The sequence below is a fragment of the Phycomyces blakesleeanus genome (genome assembly GCF_001638985.1).
Source record: "Phycomyces blakesleeanus NRRL 1555(-) unplaced genomic scaffold PHYBLscaffold_4, whole genome shotgun sequence".
NCBI lineage: Eukaryota > Fungi > Mucoromycota > Mucoromycetes > Mucorales > Phycomycetaceae > Phycomyces > Phycomyces blakesleeanus.
Genome location: NW_017265137.1, coordinates 2,164,869 through 2,187,567, shown reverse-complemented (window position 1 = coordinate 2,187,567; position 22,699 = coordinate 2,164,869). Strand labels below are relative to the sequence as shown.

At 32.0% G+C, this 22,699-nt stretch overlaps 8 protein-coding genes across 8 annotated transcripts; all 8 read right to left on the bottom strand.

Moving 5' to 3' along the window:
• Positions 1-122: 122 nt before the first annotated feature.
• Positions 123-2,443, bottom strand: PHYBLDRAFT_61002 (hypothetical protein; the record flags this gene model as incomplete). The annotated part of the gene is made up of 6 exons (XM_018440731.1): positions 123-217; positions 774-867; positions 1,062-1,118; positions 1,303-1,366; positions 1,764-1,819; positions 2,384-2,443. The coding sequence occupies 6 exons, from the start codon at positions 2,441-2,443 to the stop codon at positions 123-125; spliced, it is 426 nt and encodes a 141-aa protein (XP_018295918.1).
• A 1,445-nt stretch (positions 2,444-3,888) lies between these two features.
• Positions 3,889-6,090, bottom strand: PHYBLDRAFT_108723 (hypothetical protein; the record flags this gene model as incomplete). The annotated part of the gene is made up of 11 exons (XM_018428061.1): positions 3,889-3,960; positions 4,096-4,254; positions 4,338-4,431; positions 4,525-4,553; positions 4,654-4,883; positions 4,965-5,033; positions 5,100-5,134; positions 5,223-5,512; positions 5,567-5,675; positions 5,746-5,873; positions 5,968-6,090. 11 exons carry the CDS (start codon positions 6,088-6,090, stop codon positions 3,889-3,891), a joined length of 1,338 nt encoding a protein of 445 aa, XP_018295917.1.
• Positions 6,091-9,154: 3,064 nt separating this feature from the next.
• Positions 9,155-9,862, bottom strand: PHYBLDRAFT_164760 (hypothetical protein; the record flags this gene model as incomplete). Its single annotated transcript, XM_018435072.1, has 1 exon — positions 9,155-9,862. One exon carries the CDS (start codon positions 9,860-9,862, stop codon positions 9,155-9,157), a length of 708 nt encoding a protein of 235 aa, XP_018295916.1.
• Positions 9,863-10,736: 874 nt separating this feature from the next.
• PHYBLDRAFT_11342 (hypothetical protein) lies at positions 10,737-12,146 on the bottom strand (the record flags this gene model as incomplete). Its single annotated transcript, XM_018428342.1, has 4 exons — positions 10,737-11,085; positions 11,185-11,401; positions 11,479-12,005; positions 12,085-12,146. Coding segments are annotated over 4 exons (1,155 nt in total), but the record flags the coding sequence as incomplete, so codon positions are not given.
• Positions 12,147-12,959: 813 nt separating this feature from the next.
• On the bottom strand, positions 12,960-14,487 carry PHYBLDRAFT_60998 (hypothetical protein; the record flags this gene model as incomplete). The annotated part of the gene is made up of 4 exons (XM_018440730.1): positions 12,960-13,039; positions 13,909-13,981; positions 14,079-14,258; positions 14,476-14,487. The coding sequence occupies 4 exons, from the start codon at positions 14,485-14,487 to the stop codon at positions 12,960-12,962; spliced, it is 345 nt and encodes a 114-aa protein (XP_018295914.1).
• A 2,181-nt stretch (positions 14,488-16,668) lies between these two features.
• PHYBLDRAFT_180027 (hypothetical protein) lies at positions 16,669-17,999 on the bottom strand. Its single transcript, XM_018438254.1, has 6 exons — positions 17,892-17,999; positions 17,680-17,763; positions 17,448-17,589; positions 17,256-17,303; positions 17,094-17,192; positions 16,669-16,943 (listed from the first exon to the last, which is right to left on the bottom strand). The coding sequence occupies exons 1-6, from the start codon at positions 17,958-17,960 to the stop codon at positions 16,840-16,842; spliced, it is 546 nt and encodes a 181-aa protein (XP_018295913.1). The 5' UTR covers positions 17,961-17,999; the 3' UTR covers positions 16,669-16,839.
• Positions 18,000-19,505: 1,506 nt separating this feature from the next.
• Positions 19,506-21,001, bottom strand: PHYBLDRAFT_76534 (hypothetical protein). The gene is made up of 3 exons (XM_018443168.1): positions 20,803-21,001; positions 20,286-20,575; positions 19,506-20,137 (listed from the first exon to the last, which is right to left on the bottom strand). The coding sequence occupies exons 1-3, from the start codon at positions 20,915-20,917 to the stop codon at positions 19,748-19,750; spliced, it is 795 nt and encodes a 264-aa protein (XP_018295912.1). The 5' UTR covers positions 20,918-21,001; the 3' UTR covers positions 19,506-19,747.
• A 521-nt stretch (positions 21,002-21,522) lies between these two features.
• Positions 21,523-22,648, bottom strand: PHYBLDRAFT_60995 (hypothetical protein; the record flags this gene model as incomplete). The annotated part of the gene is made up of 5 exons (XM_018440729.1): positions 21,523-21,570; positions 21,617-21,643; positions 22,069-22,170; positions 22,326-22,532; positions 22,646-22,648. The coding sequence occupies 5 exons, from the start codon at positions 22,646-22,648 to the stop codon at positions 21,523-21,525; spliced, it is 387 nt and encodes a 128-aa protein (XP_018295911.1).
• Between the last annotated feature and the right edge of the window lie 51 nt (positions 22,649-22,699).

The window sequence follows — 22,699 nt, the reverse complement described above, 5'->3', positions numbered from 1 at the left end:
TAGATAGAGAGTAGACTGTAAATATTAAGCTATCTACAGAACACCAGCTCTTGAATTGGTCTCTGTGTAGCTTCAATATTTAGATTTTTCTTCTGTTTTAGTTTTTGTTCCATTTATGTCTATTATGGAAAGCTCTTGGACGTACAAAGATGATTGTTATTTTTCGGGTCACCAATTGTTCGACATTTGTGTACACTAGTATTGACATCAACCGGACCTTGCAGACAGAATTAGTACTATGAAAAAAGAATAGTGGTACTGATAATGATTTTTAAAATTGTCTGATACTTTCCAAAATCACAATTCCAATCACCATTCGTTTGCCATAGTGCATGGCCAATTCTTTATATTATACTGCATCATTAGTGCCATTACTTCCAAATACTTTTAAGAAACTCAATTGTCTACTACGATAAAAAATACTTTAAAAGAGACATTGTATTAACCCTAAAGTCTAGCATTATTTTTGTGACATATGTAGATTACACAGGCACATAATTCTGGTCACTATAATACGTATAAGTATAAAAAGAGATTATATTCAAAACTAATTCTGAATACAAACGCGAGATAGTTCTCTTGTACTTGACCCTATGATAACTTTTATACCTCTCCGAAATACATATATATATATATATAACCTTAAATTCACTTAGATATATGAGTAGAGATACAGAAATTGAGAGCCTACCATAAACTGTGTTCATCGGAATTATTATTATAGTATTGTTGAACAAATTAGGCTAAACACATATGCTTATTGAAGCTCTTACAATAGTATGCCACATATTTCATTGAGATTTTTTGCCCAAGGTCCTTGTTCCCAATAATTTTGTAAGATTTAATTGCCCTAATAAAGTCTTTCGTCTTTGGAAAGGAGTTTTTTTTTTAAAAAAAAACAAAAAGATCATCAAAGTAGTTCGTTATCTAATTATGGTTTACAGCTTTCAATATATACCGTATATTGAAGAGTGCTTGTATTTGTATTATTAATTAGATGGGATATATTCTGGTACCCAATGGATCATGTTTGGCTTAAAAGTTAGTCTTATATAACTTACGGTTTTTGAATAGCTTTGACCATCGAGTACATAAATAGCTTGATGATATAATATAAACTACAGCGCAACAAGAATGTCTCTGTCATATTCTTCTCTCTAATAGCTTAAGAGCTGTTACTTTTATGTAAAGAATCAATATACTTTGTTTGTACAGTATGTGGATCACAAAAGGAGCAGTATTCCTTGGAACTAAAAGAAATAATACGATTGCTTCTTATTAACTGTTGCAATCAAACTGTACCTTGTAACTAACACTTTCCCAAGTCTTTTGTCTCTTTCTGTCTCTCTCTACCTTTATTAATTCCTAATATATACATATACATATATATATAGTAGCTACATAAAACCTCTGTTGTGAAAACTGTTTGATAAGCTATAAAAAATGACTTGGCTAGTTTTTACTAATATAATAAGGACTTCTTTTTAGTTACTTAATATCTGTTGTGCTAGGTTACATACACTATAGAATAAATATATAAATATTGAAAGGTAAATTTTATATATTTCTCTTAAAAGTAAATTGAAGCTTTTTACTATTGACTTTTAAAGAGTCATTCTCTCTCTTTATTTCTTTCTTTTGCAAAAGTGAGAACCAATATTGTTTCACCATGAGAATGTCAATAAATTTGTCTAAACTTTGCACCCCTCTTATTATTATTATTATTATTATTATTATTTAAAAAATGACTTTGATACACCTACCTTACTTCTTTGAAAAGAAAGAATGAAAACTTGTGCAGATACTTGGTAATAGATCCCTATAATTTGAAAGTTAATGAGTATATGTTCCTACCAAATTTTATTGATATATTCCGATCAGATCTTTAAATATTAAAATTAACAAAAAGGAATTGGTTTACAATTAAATAAATGTTTTTTTTGGAGATACGTGGTGTACGGTTGTAATGAGTACAAGGTCTATTGGCCTATAGACATAGTCTATCACAGTATTTATTAATTTAGGAAAGGAGAGTGCTTATACAAAGTGCTTTTATTGATAATACGACTGTCTGTTTGGTAAATGTTAAATATAAACACTGTTTGAAGATAAAAACAAATTGAATAGAAAGGTTAGTTATTGAGGCTGAGTAATTATAGATAGAATTTTCTTGGTTCAACAAAATATTATAAGTACACCATTATCTCTGATATAACTACCAAAATTTCACATTGACTCTGGATAATATATAGATCTACGGTCTTTTTTCTTTAGACTTTCCGTGTATCTTTTACAGTATTATGAAGCCGAATTGAAAGGAAAATCTAGTAAGCGTTTTGAGCAGCTAATTTTGTTAGAAATTCAAGTGTGGGCTGGGCTTTACTTTGTCTTCTGGGTGCAACACATTTATTATTTCGGAATATAGCCTTTTGTTTAAAGCCATTCTAAAGCAGGTTGTCGAGGAATAAAGGAGAAGAGTATTAAAGCTCGAATTCAAACCAGAACGTAACAAAAAAAAAGATTGTGCGACTGAGAATTTGTTATGGGTACGTGAGGAAACTAAGAAAACATAAAGTGGGAAGGCTAAAGTGAAGAATTGCGCGATGTATGTATATCAGACAGTTGTGGTATTTGCCCAAAGAGTGTCTTCCCAGTATGTGCTGCAATGTAATTAATTTTACTGTGTAAAGGTGAGAATGAATGGATGAAAGAAAGAAAAATGAAGACAGTAGCAATTTCAATATTTTATATTGTCATTAAACTGACACTTAAAAACGTTATATATTTGCAAGAAAGGCATAAAAGCTAAATCCAGAATAGCCAATTTAAGAACATCTCCAACAGTCAGCTAACTTTTATCTTTTGTAAAAACAAACACCTCCAAGTTAGTAAAGAGAAAAGCTACTTCACCCAACAGTTCAATTTTCTTTTGGAAATAAATTTTGAGAACGTTTTCAGTTAAAACTTTTAAATCCTTGTCAAATTTAGCAGAGAGATAAAATTTAGGACCGTAAATTTTTCGTAAAATAAAATAAATTGAACTGTTGGGCGTACTACTTTTAACTAGAGTTTTAAATTTGACATAAAAGTTGAGATAAAAGTGACTGTTGGAGATGCTTTTATAACCTATTTTTTTTTTAAAAAAAAAAAAGACTCCACGATATGACCAAAAAATTGAGTGTAACAATACCATAATATTTGACACAAGCTATCTAGAGCTGATAAATATTTTATCAATTCCAAAAAGCTGGTGTGGTCAGACTAAAAGTTTAAAGAAAGAAAAAAGAGTAAAACAGGTTCGTCCTGAACTCATTCAATCAGACTAATTTATGGTGTCCACACCTTTTTTTTAAAAAAAAAAAAAATGTTCAAAATTAGGGCAAGTACATATTAGGTAAAACTGTGCTTATAATACCATCTCTGTTATTAAGTGAAGATCTTTTATTTCGAGTTTTTCTGAACTCTGCGCCATATAGCACATAGTTTTTTATTATTTAAAACATGCTCTTCTTCCGAACCCAAGTGACAATGAAAGACTAGTCAATCAGAGGCGATTAAAATTTTTGCTCTTTTTTTTTGCACTTTTTTTTTGAACTTTTAGTCTGTCCACACCGAATATATATATATATATATACTCAAATAGTCAGGATAATAATAAAAACTTATTTTAATTTTAAAATGGATATGGAAAAAAAAAGGTCTGAAAACATTATACATTAATATATTAATATATTTAAGAGTATAAATGAATAAGTGAATAAATTATAAGAATAGTATGTTTCAATTAAACAACTTAATACTGAATTTCGAAACTCGAATCCATAAGATTGTTATTTGGGCTGTATCGACAGTACAGATTTGCTATAAAAGTAGAGTATCCCGAGTTCCTTAATTGAATGGCTGTCCGTTAATCCAAGTTGTAAACATGCCCAATGACGCCACGGGCTGGTAATAAGGCACCTAAAGATATTATAGTAGTATTATTTTTTTTTAAAGAAAAAGGTTAATATTATATCCAATCCGCAAGAGCATGTATATGTATGTGTGATAATAGATTTAAGTAATATCTTTTATTTAAACTATCTTGCTATTTACCTCGTGACCGGCACCATAGATTCGAACAAAACTGAGCTTGGATCCGGATTGTGCTTGTCCGACCTCCTTTCCGTTTACTGTCCATGGCTTGAGAGACAGTGCCTGGTAGGAGCTAGATCCGTTGAAGGAAAGCTGAGAAGACCATGCATAGTTTCCGTACTAACCGAGAGAGAGCAGCTATAATCAGTATTCGAGCTGGTATGTAGAGCAAACTTAATATCAACAAGCTGTATCATCCTTACCCAGTTACAGATATAATCCGCATCACCAGCGTAGATCAGAACACGAACACCAGAGTTAAGGAGATTAGCCACATCTGGAGCAAAGTCACGAGAGCTATTACGGCGATAAAATAAGAGTACAGATTAATATGCGTAGCCAATAGAAAAATACAATATTGAACTATATGATTAAATAAAGATATTTTACCTGTCTCCTGTGCTACTAATATGCTGGTACTATAAAACAAAAGAAAGGGTGATGAGAGATAGTGAACTAAATTGAGAAGCAATATATATATATATAGCTGTTAAAATTAAGGTCCTTCATAATTCTTACCGAGCTATCTGAGCATTCAACATAATCAGATTTGGCACCAATGTTAGCCATAACGGTCGAGTCGGCAAGGAAGTTGAGATAATCTTCTGGGACATCATCGGTACTATCGCTGTGTCGGACATCATAGACACTCTTTCCGGAATTTTGATAAATGTATTGTACACTTCTGGTGCAGTAGTTATTAGCACTGATACAATCACTGTTAGATCCTGTGTCATAACACTTTTGAGCTAAAAAAGAAAAAGAACAGAAATAGATGCAAAGGGCTTAATGTGTATTCTTTAAAGATATGTGTGCATTTGTTTTCATACTCAAAGTGGCGCATTTAGGGTAGTTATTAGTCATGGTAGTGCAGTCAGATTTTGACAATACGGATCCATCTAAAAATAAAGTGTTAGTGTCTATTGAAAGTTTTGCAAAAAAATTATACAAATACTCCTACATACATGTAGAATTGCATGCCATGGTGACACTGTACTTACTACAAGAGTAAAATAGAAATAGTAAATCAGGGATTTTGAAACAACAAAAGAGGCTGGTCCCAGATCCATGTTTTTAATGGCACTTACTGCTGAATCAAAGGGCTTGTCCATCCATTACCGACACCGATAGACTTGAGAGGAATAATCTTTGATTGAGAGGAAGAAGAGGCAGCGATTGCCTTGTTCTGTTCGATAATATAGTTTGCAAAACTAGGAATATAATGGCCACCATACGACTCTCCAAAGAAGTGCAAAGGAAGAGTGCTATAGACAGGGAAAGCTTCGTAAAACAACTGAAGGAATTTGTAGGCAACGACTGCTGCATTATCGGTGCTGTAGACTTGATCACTGCCATAAGAAAATCCTACGGCTGCAGGCTAAGGTTTAACAAAAAGGTGTAAGTATTAAGCAGACGAATGGCTCAATTGTACCTGATCAAAAAAGAGGACATTGCTGACTTGATTCCAGCTTGACGGGTTGTAACTGTCCTTGGTTCCAGTAGAGTCAACGCGGCAGGGACCAAGTTCCTGGAAAAGACCACTAAACAAGCAAAAGAATAATCTATATTTAGAGAATTTGTCCTAAACCATAGAATGCACACCATATTTACACCATGCTGGAGCAACCAGGACCACCATTCAGCCAAACAGTAAGAGGTGAAGTAGAGGGGTTGGTTCTGCTTTCAAAGAACCAAAAGAAGTAGTTATCATTCGTTCCGACGTTGAGATATCCAGAGTACTTGAAGATAGATTTTTTTTATTCAAAAAAGAATAAGCTTTAATATAAAAAATTATACTCATTTATTGATTTATATATGTTTTTTTTTCTTTACCTGAACCACCTGAGTATCGCAGTATTTGGGCTTGGAGAAGACAAGAGAGTTACCGATGTTGATCTTACTGACAAACCTATGGCTTGTGCCTATAATGCTCTCTGTAGGTGCGGCCAATGTCATGAGTGGACCAAGACAAATGGCCAGAACGGTTAAATAGAGACGAGATACTGGTGTAAATATCTTGGTCATTTCAGATAAAAGAAAAAGAATGAGTTGATAGAGAAAAGTCTACAGGTTAATTGAAAGGTCCTTTTATATCTTTTGTTAAAAAAAACTAAAGGGTTTAAAGTACTCTAAAAATAATAAACCTACTACAAACACCATATATTGAATCAGTTTTAGTGTTTGTCAAAATTTACTAGTGTGCTGTTTCGCTTTCATGTTCAAATAATCTTTTGAGATCCAGTTTGTGTTCATTGTGGAAACCATTGGGTGTACAGAGATGATCGTCACTTTTAAGTTGACGATCGTCTTTCACCGTTATATAATAGTGTCAATATTAACTTGTTCTCAAAAAGCAAAGCCAGATATAATATTATTTTGAGATATTATAGTCTTGATGTTTTAGTTGTAAATGCTCTAAATAATAATGGCCTACAACTCTGAACCATAGCGAAATACTTTTGATAGTAATGATAATATATGAAATTGATCTTAATGTTCGGCATGATTTGTGTGATATCTATATATCACACGCCTACGAAAAATATTTATTTCTATTTAGAGTGATTTTACCCATATATAATTCTGAACACAATAAGTTCTAGGATTTGTCTTGTGATCATATTTCCATACTTCTCCATATTATGCATAAACCTAGCCTTTATCAGATATACATGTTATCGTGTACTACTCGATCGTTAGGCCATACATTTTTTTTAAATTGAATTATATATTAAAAATTGCTTTGTATCTGTCTCACAAAATATTGTATTTACTATATACAAAAGATATTCGAGTCCATATAAAGAAGTTTAACCCATTCAAGGTACCTTAGAAATGGCTTGGGGATACAGCAGCTGCATGTGCTTTTAACAAAATTTGATTCTTTTAGTACTGTTGAACAAATTAAAGTCAGAGATCTATTGAAGTACCTACACTACCACACTAGTTATCTTATTGAGCAACCTCTTTGTACACTTCTTGCAAGATAATGAGTTTGTTTGGTAATAAAGATTTAATTAGGAAACCAATAAAAACAAATACAAATCATTAAAAGGGTTTCAATACCTTCTTATGATTAATAATTTGTAATTTACATATATATATATCGGTATTAGTTAAATGATATTTTCTTTTTGCATTATCAATTAGTTAGATATATTTTGATAGCTAATGGTAGACGTTTGATTTATAAGCTAATTGTACACAAGGTACAATTTTTAAGTAACTAGAAAATCAGTTGTAATCAAACTGTACAAAAAAAAACATTTTAGCTAAAAAGGTGTGTAGATTTTTTTTGTAATAACAAATATCTCTTAGTTAGCCCGCAGTTTTGTTTTGTTTAGACATTGCTATACTTATAATATGAGACATATAAAGTGACCTAAAAGATGCTGAGCAAACTCTTGTTAAAAATAAACCAGATAATTTACATGAAGCTGCAGTCAATAGAAAATATTTTCACCATCTGTGTGACAAAAGAATATAGGATTTTCCTTGGAACTAAGAAAGATGAGTAACTTCTTATTAACGCCGTTGTGATCGAAAGGTCCCACAAGATTGATATTTTTATAGGCTTTTTTTTTCTGATAAAGTAAATAACATCTTATCTAAATCTCTCGTTGTAACTTTTATAAGTTATAAAGACATCTCTACCAGCCTGTATTAATATTGATGTCTTAAAAATATATATAGAAAGGACAATAGTAATAAGTTTTTGGTTTTAAAATGATTATTACACTTATTTTCATGTACTGGAAGAAGAAGGATATATGTCTTGAGAGAAAAAAAAAACCTTTTTTTTTTCTGCTTAATCAATTTTAGGCATATTTCTATCTCTACCAAAATATATGTTTTCCTTTTATTTGCATGGTTGAAAAAAAAATGAGTTTTATTCCATAATTATAATAAGAGTAGCAAATTTCTGGAAGCCTAGTGCACCTTTCTTCTCTTAAAACAAAATCTTATGTGGAAAAGGTAATGGTAGACTTCTTGGAACCTTTATTTAGTTGAATAAACATATAATTCAAACAAGAATATACACATAGCCCAAAAAAAAAATCCTTAAATATTTAAACGAGTAAACAAAAGCTCTGTGTTAGAGACAAATATATGATTTACCTTTTAGAAATTCTGAGTCCATCTTATCTCGGGAAAGTCAAACAATACTCGGTACATAATCATGCTCTGCTCATCCAAGGCTGAATATTGCAAGTTTCAATTATAGTATAGGGTGAATGTAAGGTTTAGTGCGATAATTCTTTCTTATTATTATTATTATTATCATTAAGAATCTTTTTCTCAATACCTTACGTTTTTTTTTCTAAAGTCTAATGACTTTGAAACTGGATCTAAGCAGGGTTGACCCACTGGAAAACAGCAATACATTAAGAGAAAATGAATGGAGTACAGACAATTTGTGTAAAAGATCAGATATAAAGACAAACAATCTCTCTTTGATTATTTTTACCTTATTCGTAAACGAGTCAACCCATATTTACAGTTAGGTATTGTATCTATGGCGTTTTTAGGAAAGAAAGGGGTACAGCTAAGATGAATCAATCATTTGAGTTAAAGCTTTGTGCGTGTGTGCGTTAATGATATCATGTATAATATCTTTTATTAATACAATTGTTAAGATTAACTGCTTTAATCATTGTACTATAATATAAGTTTAGCAGATGCAGTGTGGACTACGGCTCAAGCACAATCTGTTTAAAGCCGCCAAAATCCATAGTAAGATGTGATAATAGAGTAGAGTAGAGTAGAGTAGCAATAAAAACATGGATTTGATAAGAGAGCTCCAAGTTTCTTGTTACTACGAAAGACTAGCCCATCAAGAAGAAGAAAATATCACTCTCTTCAAAGTTAATAGCGAGGAGTCTATTTGTTTATATACAAACTATATCCAAAGACTCGTTAATGTTTATCTTTATTTTATTAATCTTATCTGCAGAAGAAACCTAAGCTTTTTGAGAGACGGATCTAAGAAAAAGAAACCCAAACGTCGTACAAGATGCTCTTATATGCTATTGATTCCTTTAAATATCTTTGAACGGGCCGATATGGTAGCATTGAAACACCCACCAAGACGGATCTGGGAGTGAAGGGGTTTGGGATAGGCATTGGCAGAAATATCCAAAAAAACGGTTGCCTTGCCGCGGAATTGATCATAATGGTCGACGTAGGCGCGAATATCAATAACCTTTCCATAAGACTCCATTGCCGCCTTAAGAGGCTCGCGTAGTTCTATGTTAGCGTCACAAGCAGGGATATTGCAAAGATCAACCTTTATGATATTGTCGCCCGAGGAAAAGCCAGGGAATGCTACGATTCGAGATCCTTTGACGTCGAGTCCGGTGGTTGTTGCTTTGCGTCGTGTTTCAGGGTTGCTGAAGAGAACCTCCACCATGAGGTCTTTTGTCTTGGAATAGCGAGGAATATATGAACCAGCACTTCCAAGCGTCTGAACCATGATTTCACAAAATTCATGGTCACTGGCGATCTTGCCGACATTGAATATAACGCTTAATGGGTGGACCAAACGAGCCCAGGCCGCATCAATGGCGACCTGCTTGAGAAGAACCTCACTTTCGGGAGAATTGAACAGTGGGAGAGCTTTTATGATACATTTGGTAGGTCGTGTGTTGGAATTGTGAAGAGATCGATTGACTCCATTCCATGGTCCTGAGCGAATGCCATTAGTGGACAATGAGCCATGAGTAGACATTTAAGACACCTGTACATTTGTATACTATAATATTAGTCGAATGTTTTACTTTTTTTTTCAGTGGAAGAAGAATATCCTCTAGCTACCGTGTCTGCTTCAGTTCTTTCGACATGTCTTCCAAAATACAGTTAAATATTGAACTTCTTGTATCATAAATGAGTGAAATAAAATAATAACATGGCAGAAAATAGGGAAGTGTAACCAAATAATCTTTTATTTAATTATTTAATTAATAATTTATATATTCATCTAATTATATATCTTGCTCCCGGTTTAGATTTTCTTTCTATGATATTATCAGCTACATGGCTTTTACTGAGGCGTTGTAAAAAAACTAGTAAAATAAAGCAAGATAAAATAATATTATTTTATCTTTTCCACTTAGTAAAATATGGAATATAATGTAACCCACACATATGCATACGGGGTGGTCAAATATAGCTTCAGAAAACAATTGCACTATATTTTTTTTTGTAAGAATAGAATGGATTTAATTGGCTTATTTTAAACATCGTAAATGCTATAACATTACGAATGACTGGTATAAGTTTTAGGAAACATTTTTATTACACTTTTTTTTTGAAAGGTATCAGAATGATAAAAAGTTTATTGTATCAACTTTACATAACAATATTACGTTTTTAATAATAAAATCCATAAAATTAAGATACTTTTTTTTTAAAAAAAAAAAAAAAAAGCTAGATATATATTTTGCATGAATGTAAATGACAATAGAAAGAATTTTAAATATGTACAAGAAGGTGAGATAAATCGATTATCAGCCTAAAATTAAGTGGGTAGAATTGATACAAAGAAAGTGTGGAGATTAAGCAGGGCAATAGGGTTCAAGGGCCTCGCCAGCTGGACCGGGGTGTACAAATGAATTGATGGTCACATAGAGAGTGAAGACCATGATACCAACACCCCAGATAATCAACAGGGTATCAAAGATTTTATCCTTTCGGTTCGTTGCGATCTTGAGATGAAACATTCCGGGGAAGATAAAGCACAAGGGAACACATGCAACAGACCCAACCAAGGATACGAATTTATCCAAGTTGTCTCCACCAATACCAAATGCAATAGCAGCACAGACAACACACAAGATGACCCTGTAAATATTCTTTCCCCATTTTGTGGCTACGCTGTAATGACCGGGCGCAAACTTCTGGAAAATTCCGTTCTCCAGGATTTTGAGGGCAGGGAAAAGCATCATTGGTGCACTATAAAATCCAGAAATATGTTAAAAAAAATTCTTATTTTTTTTTGCTCCAATTAAAGACAATGGGTTATCCAATAACAATAAACAAATAAAAACTTACGTGAGAATGATAGCAGCAGCATAGACGATTTGAACAGCAACTGTCAACTTGTTATCCCGGGGAAAGTTGTAAATGACAGCAGCTTGAATGGTATCACCATAAGCCAAATAGGACAAGGTGGCAATTAGGATGTAAACTGAGCATACGATAATCATGCCAACTGTCACGACAAAAGGGAACTGGCTTGGTCTCTTCATTGATTCGACAATTGGGATAACTATTTTTTTTTCATATATATAAAAAAAAATTGGTTAGAGGATTTAATATTGGGATCGTCTAAAAAAAATAACTTACTAAGTCCAATGCCTTCGAATGAAAAGGTTGCTGTACCAATCATGAGAGCAAAATTTGCTGGATTGACGGCCTGGACATTGGGACCCACACCGTTAGTTGCAAGTTGAGAGCCGCTGAAATAAACAACGCATATGAGGCCAAACATGATAAAAATGTCCGCGGCAATAGCAGTGAATGAAAGACGGGCCATATGACGGATCAATGAGAGAGGAATGAGGACTACTAATGGCATCCAGATATAGTATTTCTCCTGGATGGGTGATCTGCATGATGAAAGGACGTCGACAGCCTTTACCAAACTTCCAGAGACAAAAATGAAATACGAACAGACAAAGCCGATTTGGGATATAACAATGAAGAACAGGACGATATATCTGACGGTTTTGCCATACAAATAGCCGCCAATGGTACCATATGAACCTCCGATCTGTTTTTGGGTCTTGACTAGTTGCAAGAATGCAAACAAACAAATTGATGCAATGAGGACCATGAGTACAATAGAAAGTGCCAGACCACCATTTTGGAACCTATAAAAAAATTGTTAGGTACGGGAACAAATGTATTGATACATGTTATACAAAAATACAATGAGTAAATTATACTTACGCCTTTGGCAAGAAGAGAACTCCAGATCCAATGAATGCCTTTAGGAACATGAACATAGCCTTTCCAACTGAGGATTTTGGTCTGTCATCTTCTACGTTGTCATCGCTATCGAAGGTTGGAGCATTACCATTGGGAACACCAGCAGTGGTACCATTAATGTAGGGGCGAGGAAGGGGATATGTACTTGTTGATACAGTAGGTTTGAGCTCTGAGCTCAAGGAAGTAGAGCTTCCAAGGTTGAATTCTTCGTCAATAGGATGTCTTTCGCTGTGATTCTTTCGGTTTGCAGGCCTATCAAAGCGTTCACCAGCAAAATTTTCATAGAGAGAGGCCGAGGTAATAGACTGTGCAAACGAGTTTCCCCGACTGGACATCTTGGGACGGTTTGGGGGTTTTAAAGGATGTAGACCACGCCATTCTTTTTCTTCTTTATTTGGTATCTTTGTGAAAATCTCGGACTGTCCTCTGTGGTAGGTTGTAGATCGACCTTTGGAGAGTGGAGAAGGACGAGGTACTTCATAAGAATGGCTTCTCATCTGCGAGAGGGGGACACCCATTGGATTTGAAGAAGACTTGAGGGCAGCCTTTTCATCAATTGGCGGGCTTGACGGCATATTATTATATGTTTTGTGTTGAGGTGTTTTATAGAGTAGAGATAAAGAAGATGTATGAATTCAAAGCCTAAAATTGAACTACATATATTTATACTCGTTGACCCTGAAAAATAAAACACATATTTTTACTTTTATTTTTCTTTATGAAACTTTGGTTTCCATGGTTGAATAGGTTAAAAGCTGAAGCTCAAAATGTTTTTTTTTTTTTTGAAGAAAAAAATAAAATAAACTGGGCTATTCTAACCCATTGCATCATGGGCTTTAAGTAGCGAATTTGATCTGTGTACTGAGAACAAACTCCGGTGAGCAAAAGCTCTTATCTTCTTGGTTAATTTCTTTTGTATATTTTTACAGCATAAAAATAAAATAAAGTAAAAGTTATAAGCCGTGGATTTCTATTTGGCATTAAATGTTCAAAGATGTGTTAATTCCTTTGTCATCTTCTTTTAGTATTTTTATGTCTTTATTGATAACAAGATTCTATGTTTATGTACTTGTTCTTGAAATAAACTTATAGACTAATATATTGCTAGGATATCTGGGGTGACATAAATGAGAGACTTTCCATCAAGTTATTCTTTCTCCTTTGAAAGAGCGGTTTTTAACGTTGACGTAGATACTTCTTTCTGGGTACCGATTCTAAATGAAATGGATAGCACATACCGCTTGACGTCATATATACAATTTGTACCAAACAAACCGTTTTATAAAAATTTACATTTAAAGCCAGAGAAATCCCTTTTTTTTTTCTTTTTGGTATATACTTGTGGTAACAAGATCCTTGAAAAAAAATTGTAAAAAGATTGTACTCGGTTAGATTTGTGGGAGTCAAGGGAAAAAGGGTAATCTGTGAAAGAAATGAGAAGGACGATGTTTGATGTTACCAGTATCTATAGTTTAAACCTATTAAAGGTGTCTGTGGCTGTTAAAAAAGCAATAGTAATCATTATTGTTATTGATCAAAAAAAGGTTAATACAGGTACTCAATTTTTTTTTTTAAAAAAAAAGAATAAAATAACTTGGGGTTTATTATTTTGTGTTCATTTCTGCTCCATATGGGGGATTCATATAGAGATGTAAAAGTCTATTCTGTGACAAAGACTTACCTTTTTCTGTAATTGGCAAGCCAAAGGTAGAAAGTAAAATAAAATTATTTTTTCAAGACCTTCTTATTTATGGTATATACTATAGACTTTTAGAGCTTCTTTACCTTTTGCTTTTTTTTTTTTGAGTTGCATCTCAGGAACAGTCGATCTGAGTAAATCTAATCTCTCGATTCCCCTCTTTGTGAATACACAAAGCACATGCAATATATACATAAATATTAACTAATAAGAATAATAATAGAAAATAATATGCGGGGAAGCTGGAAGTACTTACCATATAATGCAATACTTGAATGGAGATAATCGTTTTCTGCCTAGTGCCTTGTATAAATTTTTTTTTCTTCCTCATCTTCTTATTTTTACGACCCAATTTTTCAGAAATAAAGTTAAAATTTGTACACAGAATCTTTCTTCTTCTTTTTATCACAGATATTTGTAATCGGAGAATATAATGCTACACAAATATACCAGAAAAAAACTATATATCGAGATATAGTTTCAAATCCGATGAACCTAATCTTATTTGGCGATGTAAAAAGATGAGATATTTTTGTGCCCTTTTCTTAAACACAAATAAAAAGATATCCCGTAACTAACCCTTTTTTTTCCCACGAATAAAGACCTTGTAGTAAGACAAACTAACAAATCTATCAATATGGTTTTAGATGTACCTTATATGCCATATATAAATGATATACTCATTTTGGTATATTCTATTCTTATTATTAATATCTGTATTAAAACGATAAGTGTTTCGGGTCGATTTACAAAATGGTATAATTGAGATTTAAATTTTTGAAACGATAAACACAATAAAAAACGCGTCTTAATCTTATCGGAGTACTATAAAAACCCCATTTTAAACCAGCGCATTTTATTTATTTATTTTGAAAGAAGGTACCCAATATATAAATGGTGTCTTTGAGAATATAATGTATATGTACTATATTTGTGTGTATTGGTTGTGGCTCTATGCATTTTTTGACCTTTGCAATTTCTCCTGATATTCTTCTTCTTTTACTTATATTTGCCTTTTTTTTTTTGTTATATAAGAATAACAAGAAGAAGAAAAAAAAAGTCACACAACGTCAAAGACCCAATAAGGCCAAATTTTGAATCTATCAATTTCCGTAACACAAGTGCCACTGAAAATGGCTTGCTATCCAATTAAAAGCACTCAAGGGCTATTTGTGTCTGTGCGACCTCACTACCAACTAGACCTCTTTAGAAATTTAATCAACATCATAGATCCCCTTTTTTCTCTTTTTTTTCTTTTTGGATTTTGGTCTTTATCATCTTGCTATAACTTATTGAATATGGATTAAATATTAACAGGACAATGAAATAAATAAATAAATATACCACCTGTTAAAATTGAGCTTTCTTTTTGTAAAGAGCTAGGCAAATATTGCCTTGATATTATTTCTTAAAGAAAAGTAAACCGTCAGTAGTCATCTCGTACAACCACACTATGGAAGCTATGGTCGAGTACGACTTTTTTTTTCTTTCCCATCAAATCCTGTTCAATTATTATTATTGCTTGTAAAAGTGCCGCTAATAAGTTAAATATCTGGTCAAATTAATTAGCACAAGGTCTAATAAACATTACTAATACAGAATAATGTGAAGTCTTTGTCTTTGATAAATATTTGCTTTTTTATTTCGTGCCAAAGAATATTATCTCTGAAAGTAAGCATAAGACATATCATAAAATTATTATGGTTTAAGAGCCAATTCCCGTATGATCGTATTTACTTCTTGATTACAACCCTACAAGGGCATCTAACTCTTCTTGCTACAAGACTAACCTGATATAAAAAAAAGGTGGTTTCATTAGTTTATCAAATTTTTTCCCTTATATTACTCCAATAAAAGTCTTGTAAAAAAAGAAGGAGAAGAAGATAAAACAAGATAGGAGCGGAAGGGAGGTATTGGTTCTCTTTGTGTGTGTGGATTATTAAAGAGGTTAAAAACGGATTACCATTAATGAGCTGTTATCCGACTACCATATATCGGTAAGTCATATCGGCTGCCACTAGCCACTGTCACTCATCAAGTAAGCTCAATGTCAGTAACAACGTACCAGATATGGACACCTATTTATTGTGATTATGATAATTTCTTTTCAGTACAGCATGATGCCATTTGGTTTGACCGATTTGATCAAGATAGTTTCAATTATCTTATTAAAAATGGCTCTTTCGTAAAATAGCTTGATATTATATATAAAAATATACTCTTCTTAGTGATGTATCTAGATGTTAACTAATTTTGAGGATAACGGATCCCAGAAGCACTATATATTTTTTTATCAGATACACCTAAATGTTTGGAATAGCGACAATAGCATACTTTTTTTTTTATTGTTACAAAGTGCAGCTAAAAAGCCCTCTTCTTTTCTTATTTGCTATGATAGCATCGTAACAATCTCTTTTTTTTTATACTGACTTTATACCTCTATAATTCAAACTTTAGAGGGAAAAATAACAATGGTTTGGCAAATCATATCGACAATACTATTAATAGTCGTGAAAGCAACTGTAACAAGTTCAAGTCATTAAATACGGCCATAGTCTTGATCAAAATAGGATCATTTTTTGTGTAATCAAAAACATCTAAAGAAAGAAACCAATAATAAACTACGCAAGAATATTTTTTCAGGTCTTTTTTTTCTCTCTCTCTCTGTGTGTGTGTGTAGATTGTCAGTACAATTCACTTACTTGGTTCTTTTATATACTGATATACAAGGACCACCACCACTATTCACACACTAAACATATGGATAACTGCTATGTTTGGAAATATATTTTAACATGCAAACAAAAAAAAAATCTAGAAGTTACAAGAAACTGGTGTTCTTTTTTATATATATATTTTATTATCGAGCATAAATATAACAATACGAATAATACTAATACTGATACTGATACTAAGAATCGGAACTACATTATACACAAAAATACATATACATACATATATTCTATATATACACATATAAATCACTTTTTTTTTTCTTTAATAAAAAAAAAAGTTACTTATTTTGTCTTTTTCTTGGTAATAACCTCTTGAACATAGACAACCTCTGCCTTGTTGGCTCTCTTGGAGAGAATGTAGTGAGCGACCTGAAGACCAACAATACCTATAATATGTATTTATTTGTTATATAAAACAAAAACAAAAACAAAAAATAGTCAGAATACTTTTCATTTATATATTTCTTTTTACAATTATTCCCTTTCTAATTCCTTTTTAATAATTTTGTGTTCTGATAGATAAAAGTAACATTTACCTGTGATGGCAAGTACAATGATAAAATGGGCAGCAGCAATGTTGTTCAGAGATGTTCTAAGCTCATCCTGATCCAAAGAGGTTGTAATGACCTTCAATGCTGTAAATATTTTTTTTTAATAAAAAAAAAATCATCAAGTGCTTTATTATTATTTTTACTTACCAGGCTTGACAGAGGTAGCATAAGTGGATAATCCAAACAACAACAAGACTATTATTATTAGATATTGTTTTTTTTTTAGAAAAAAAAAAGAAAAAAGAAATTAATAAGCATACATACACAAGGACCAATTTCAAAAAAGAAATCACAATCGAATCAAACACACACACACACATATATATATATATATCTTACCCAAAGAAGCTCCATCAAAAAGAATATTGCCATCAGTCATGTTGGCCAAGCCAGCAGCGAAACCGAAAGCAGCGATGAGCAAGTTGACAAAAGGAATATACTTGAGGATGTCAGGTGCTTGGGCATGGGTGGTGTAATAAAGCTACATTGTTCATAATTTGATGCATCTTGATGAGCAAGATTCCATATTTTTATTTTTTTATTTTTTTTTTGGTTTCTTTATAATTCTTACCACTGCACGAGGAATGGCTTCAGGATGTTCTGCGGTGTTTGCCCAGAGAATATAGTAATCAAAGGCCCAGTCAGACCAGAAAGTCTATTTGTTTGTTTGTTTGTTTGTTTGCAAAGAAAATAGGGTTATGAGAAATGCATATATACACACACATATATATATATATATATTATGTTGTAAATGTAAATTCGTTTAATAGAGCAAAAACGTACACCATAAGCAAAGAAGCATGAGCAGAGGATCAAAGCCACCTTTGTTGATTGAAGATGTTCGCGAGGCATGATGTAATGCTTAATTTACACAGTTGGGTTGAATTGAATAAACTAAAAAAGAATGGCAACACAAAATTTACGAGCATTTGAATAGATTTCTGCGTTCTTTGAAATACAAAAAAAAAAGAATATATATATATATATAATGTTTTTGCGTCATCTGAAAACAAAAGAACGAATATTTTTTTTTCTCTATCGTTTTCTTGTTACGCTTTATCGTAATTTATATATCGATGTTTGTTTGTTGTTTTTTTACGCTTACAGTATTATTATTATTATTTAAAAAAAAATATGATACCCTAGCTAGATACTAGTTTATAGCTTACCAGATCTATACAAGAGACAGATATTATAGATAGAGAAATATATATATAAAAGAAAAATTACTATCAGTTTTGGTTGCACGAATTATATCAAAAAAGTGACTTTCTTTTAATAATACTAATGCCCGACTTTTTTTTTATTATTATTATTATTTTAGCCTTTTTTAACTTGCAAAGAAGAAGATTCAAAATATTAAAAGGCATAATGATGTACTTTTAAAAAAAAAGGCAAAAGTTAAATAAGCCTTTGATATCATTGGATACTGTAAAGTTTGCGAATAGAAATATTCAATGCAAAGCATGGCACAAAAAATGTCGCAATATTTGGATACGGTTTGTAATCTGATTGGTCGATCTACAATTGTAAAATTCAATCTCTCTGATCATAATTTTTTATAGATATGAATAGAGTTTTTGATCCAAAGGATTTACACACAAATAAATGTATTATATATATGTGTGTGTGTGTATTTGAGAATAAGCACAGAAGAAGAAAAAGTTAGATAAAATAAGAATGTCAAAGAAAAGAACAAAAAGTAATAGTAAAATAAAGATATTTGAATTAAACCTAAAACCTTATTATCCTTTACAGACCAAGTACAAACCCATAATGTAGTATGATAACTAGACCAGATAACATATGCACATGTACCTACTTACATGTACACAGACTTATGCTTGTCAATAAATTACTACCAAGCTCAAATCAGAATTCCCCTTATATATACACTTTTCCGAGAACCTGGTCAAAAGGCTATCATATATATATATTGTTTTGTAGTAATTTGTCTTACATTATCCAAAAAAAAAAGCCGAATACACAATTGGAAATAACAGATCAATTTGTAAAAGGCTGCTGTTAGATTTAGTAAACGTCTTTCTTTCTAAAGAAAGAAAAGAACATGGCTCTTTTCAAGGATTTCTTCAAGGGCACAGATAATTTTCCGCAAAGGAAAAAGAAAAGGGGTATACAAAGAGAGAGAGAGAGAGAGGTTAGAGATGTTGAGAGAATTCGGGTGCATTATATCCGAAACATTTGTTAAGACAATCTATGATATTGATCCAATGTAGTTTTTTTTTAGGGAGCTTGACTACTCGGGTGTAACAAGCCTAGACAGATTCTATCTACAGAAGCTTAGAGAAAATAATGATATCAAACAAGCTGATTACATCACAGTACATCTCAGTCCATAGTCTTATCAATCGAATCTTTAACTAGTATATATGTATATATAATATTCAGGTGTCTACCAGAGACACAAAACCTTTTATTGTGTATGTGTTTCACATGTTTTATATATATATTTATACTTTTTCGTCTCTTTTAAGCTGTATTAAATAGATTAACAAAACTATTATGAAAAATAAATAAATAGAAAATAAAGGTGAGATCGATCAAGTAAATACTTCTTTTTGTTCGTTTGTTTGCTTTTTTACACACAATATATATATATATATATATATGATTTTATTTCAATTGCCTTCTATCAAAGTATCTTCTCTTGGTGGTTCGAGATGTAAAGTGTGACTTTCAGAGGAGAGTGTAGTTGCAGGAGGTGCACGAGGTTCTCGAACGAGGTAAAAGACTGGTAGTTCACTGTCGCTAGTCAGGTATCGTCTATCTTCGACCGAGAATCCAAGACGCTCGAACCAAGATATGTGATCAGGTCCCCAAAGCTCTACAAACACTGGCATCTGAACATCGTCGGCTTTATTGAGCACATGTCGGACTAGTGCATTTCCGAGATTGTGACGCCGTTCGGCAGGTAAAACTCCCACATAGTGAATTGTGATGTGTCGACGGCCTTCGAGTAGTCTTTTTCGAGCCTTTGAAAGGCCTCTGTGATGAATAAATGAAGCTCTCTAAATAAATAAATATATATATATATATATTAGCTAAAAAGAAAAAGACTAGCAACAACAACAACAACAACAGCAACAAAGAAAATCTCTTGTAATATATATATATATATGTATATATATATTTAACGATTTTTTTTTTATTTTTTACCATTAATGAAAGTCCGTTTATAGAGGACCATAGTTTTCGTTTTCCAAGAACATTCGCTAATGTCAAAGGCTCTCCACTGCTCTCGGACCATATCAGTACGCCTTTGCACCCATTAACCTGGACTGCAAATTCTCGACTTTTTCGTACGGCGGCTCTGATGAGTGACTTGAAGATGTCTTGATATAATTCAAGGCGTTTGGCTCGATCTTTGATAGACCCGGTCAGCCAATTTAATACTGGATCGTCTTGATAAGCTTCACATAGGGTGTAAGCTGCCTCTTTATCAGCCTCTTTTGTTTTTTTTTTTGTTTTTTTTTTGTTATTATATGTATATATAAAGAAAAAGAACAAGAGATGAATGTATAAGTAAAGAATTATTATCATATATATATATATATTTGTATAAACTCTCCGTGGATATAAGTTTTATATACAAACATGTACAAAACAAACCAAAGAAATAAATAAATAAATAAATACAGACAAATAAGCTACAAAATGATTTGGCCTTCTTTACTTTTGATAACAGAACGGATAGAAATATAAGGTTCGTGGGCATCGACGGTCAACTTTCTGCTCAGACGTTTGTCGAGCGATGCTTCGTTTATCTTCTTCTTTGCAAATGTGCTCATTAATTAATTAATTACTTAATTAATTGTTATTAAGAAAAAATATATAGTAAAAATAAGAAAGAAAATAAGAAAATAAATAAATTGTGCGGAAGAGAAAGACCTGAGTGATAGGTATATATTATTATTATTATTATTATTATTATTATTATTAATATCATTATTACAATTACCGCATTTCTTGTTGAGGTTAGGCGAAAATGAACAAAAATAAAATAAAATAAAATAAAATAAAATAAAAGAAGCGAAAAGGGCAGGAAGAGATATTTTATCGGAATTTTAATGGATATAAAGATATAATAATAATAATAATAATAATAATAATAATAATAATAATAATAATAATAATAAAAGTAAAGAAAGTAGGCCAAGGTCTCAAGTTTGGTTTGAACTTGATGTCTTTATTAAGAGAATTTTGAGGTAGTAGAATAGAAATAATGCAAGTAATAGCAGTAGCAACAACGGTGTATGTATAAAATATATATATTTGATATGAATTATTGTCTCAAATAAACTCTTGGCAAGGTATCATAGTATGCAAAAGGAAACATAACAAACCATGTACATGAAAAGAAAAGAAAAAAATCATGAATCTTTAGAAACTTACTTTACGGATCAATGTTCTTGAAGATCCCATTTATTTGCCATGGCAACCTCTAATTATATATATATATATATATATGTATAATTAAAGGGTCTTACCAAACAAAGATCGACATCTTCTGGTACCTGGTTTTTTCATAATAATAATAAATTGTTTCCATGACGACATTAGAGTGAGCATATATATATACATCTTTTTAAAATTGTTACACTATATGTGGGACAGAAGACTACATAGTCAATTGATTTGTGCGTCAGTGTGTGTATGTGTGTTTATGTATAAGAGAGATATTATTAAATAAAGTAGAAATTAAAGATGTTTTCAGAATGACTATTGTCAAGATCCATTGTTTATCATAAGAGTGAAAGAATTGAAGAAGATAAAGAAGTAATATTGTAATATATTGGTACTTTATCAATCTGGCTTTGTTTTAATCCCACTTTGTGTACACAGCAAAAAAAAAAAAAAAAAAAAAGATAGAGATATATAGTGGATATGATCAGCCTCAAATCAAATAGAATTATGCTTTATACGCATCATTTTAACTTACCCTAAGTGTCTCTGGTACTTCTGGTGTAGGCTGAGGTTTCTTACTCTGCTCAGCCAATTGTTTGCTAAGCTTTCCACTTTCTTTTACACCACGATTCTCTTCCTATTTTGTTTGGTGAAATATTTTTAAAGATAAAATATGAATAAATAAATAAATAAAAGGATGACTTGACATTGTTACTGATTTACACATACTATTGATATCATAATAATCATATATGCAACTATAACTATAACTATATTTTATTTTATTTTTACCTGCAATCGACGTTGTTCAGCTGCAGCAAGCATGGCGTCTCTGCCTGTGTCAGGACTGTTGCCTCCTAAAGTACGTCCAGTACTAGGTGCAGGGCGATTATTTATAGGTACTGAGGAATGGTTTGGTGTGCGTGTTGGGGTTGTGTCTGTTGACGAATCTCCGAGACGGTGGCCAGGACCTCTTTTATTAGAACCAAAACAGTTACCCTAATAATAGAATATGTATATATGTTTTATAATAAGACATAATGTTAATTGCATTGCAATGTGGAAATTTACAACACCAAAACAGAAAATCTTTATTTTTATTTTTGACAAACCATGATGACTTGCAAGCTCAGGATTCCAACCTCACCAAAAAGAAAAAAAAAGAG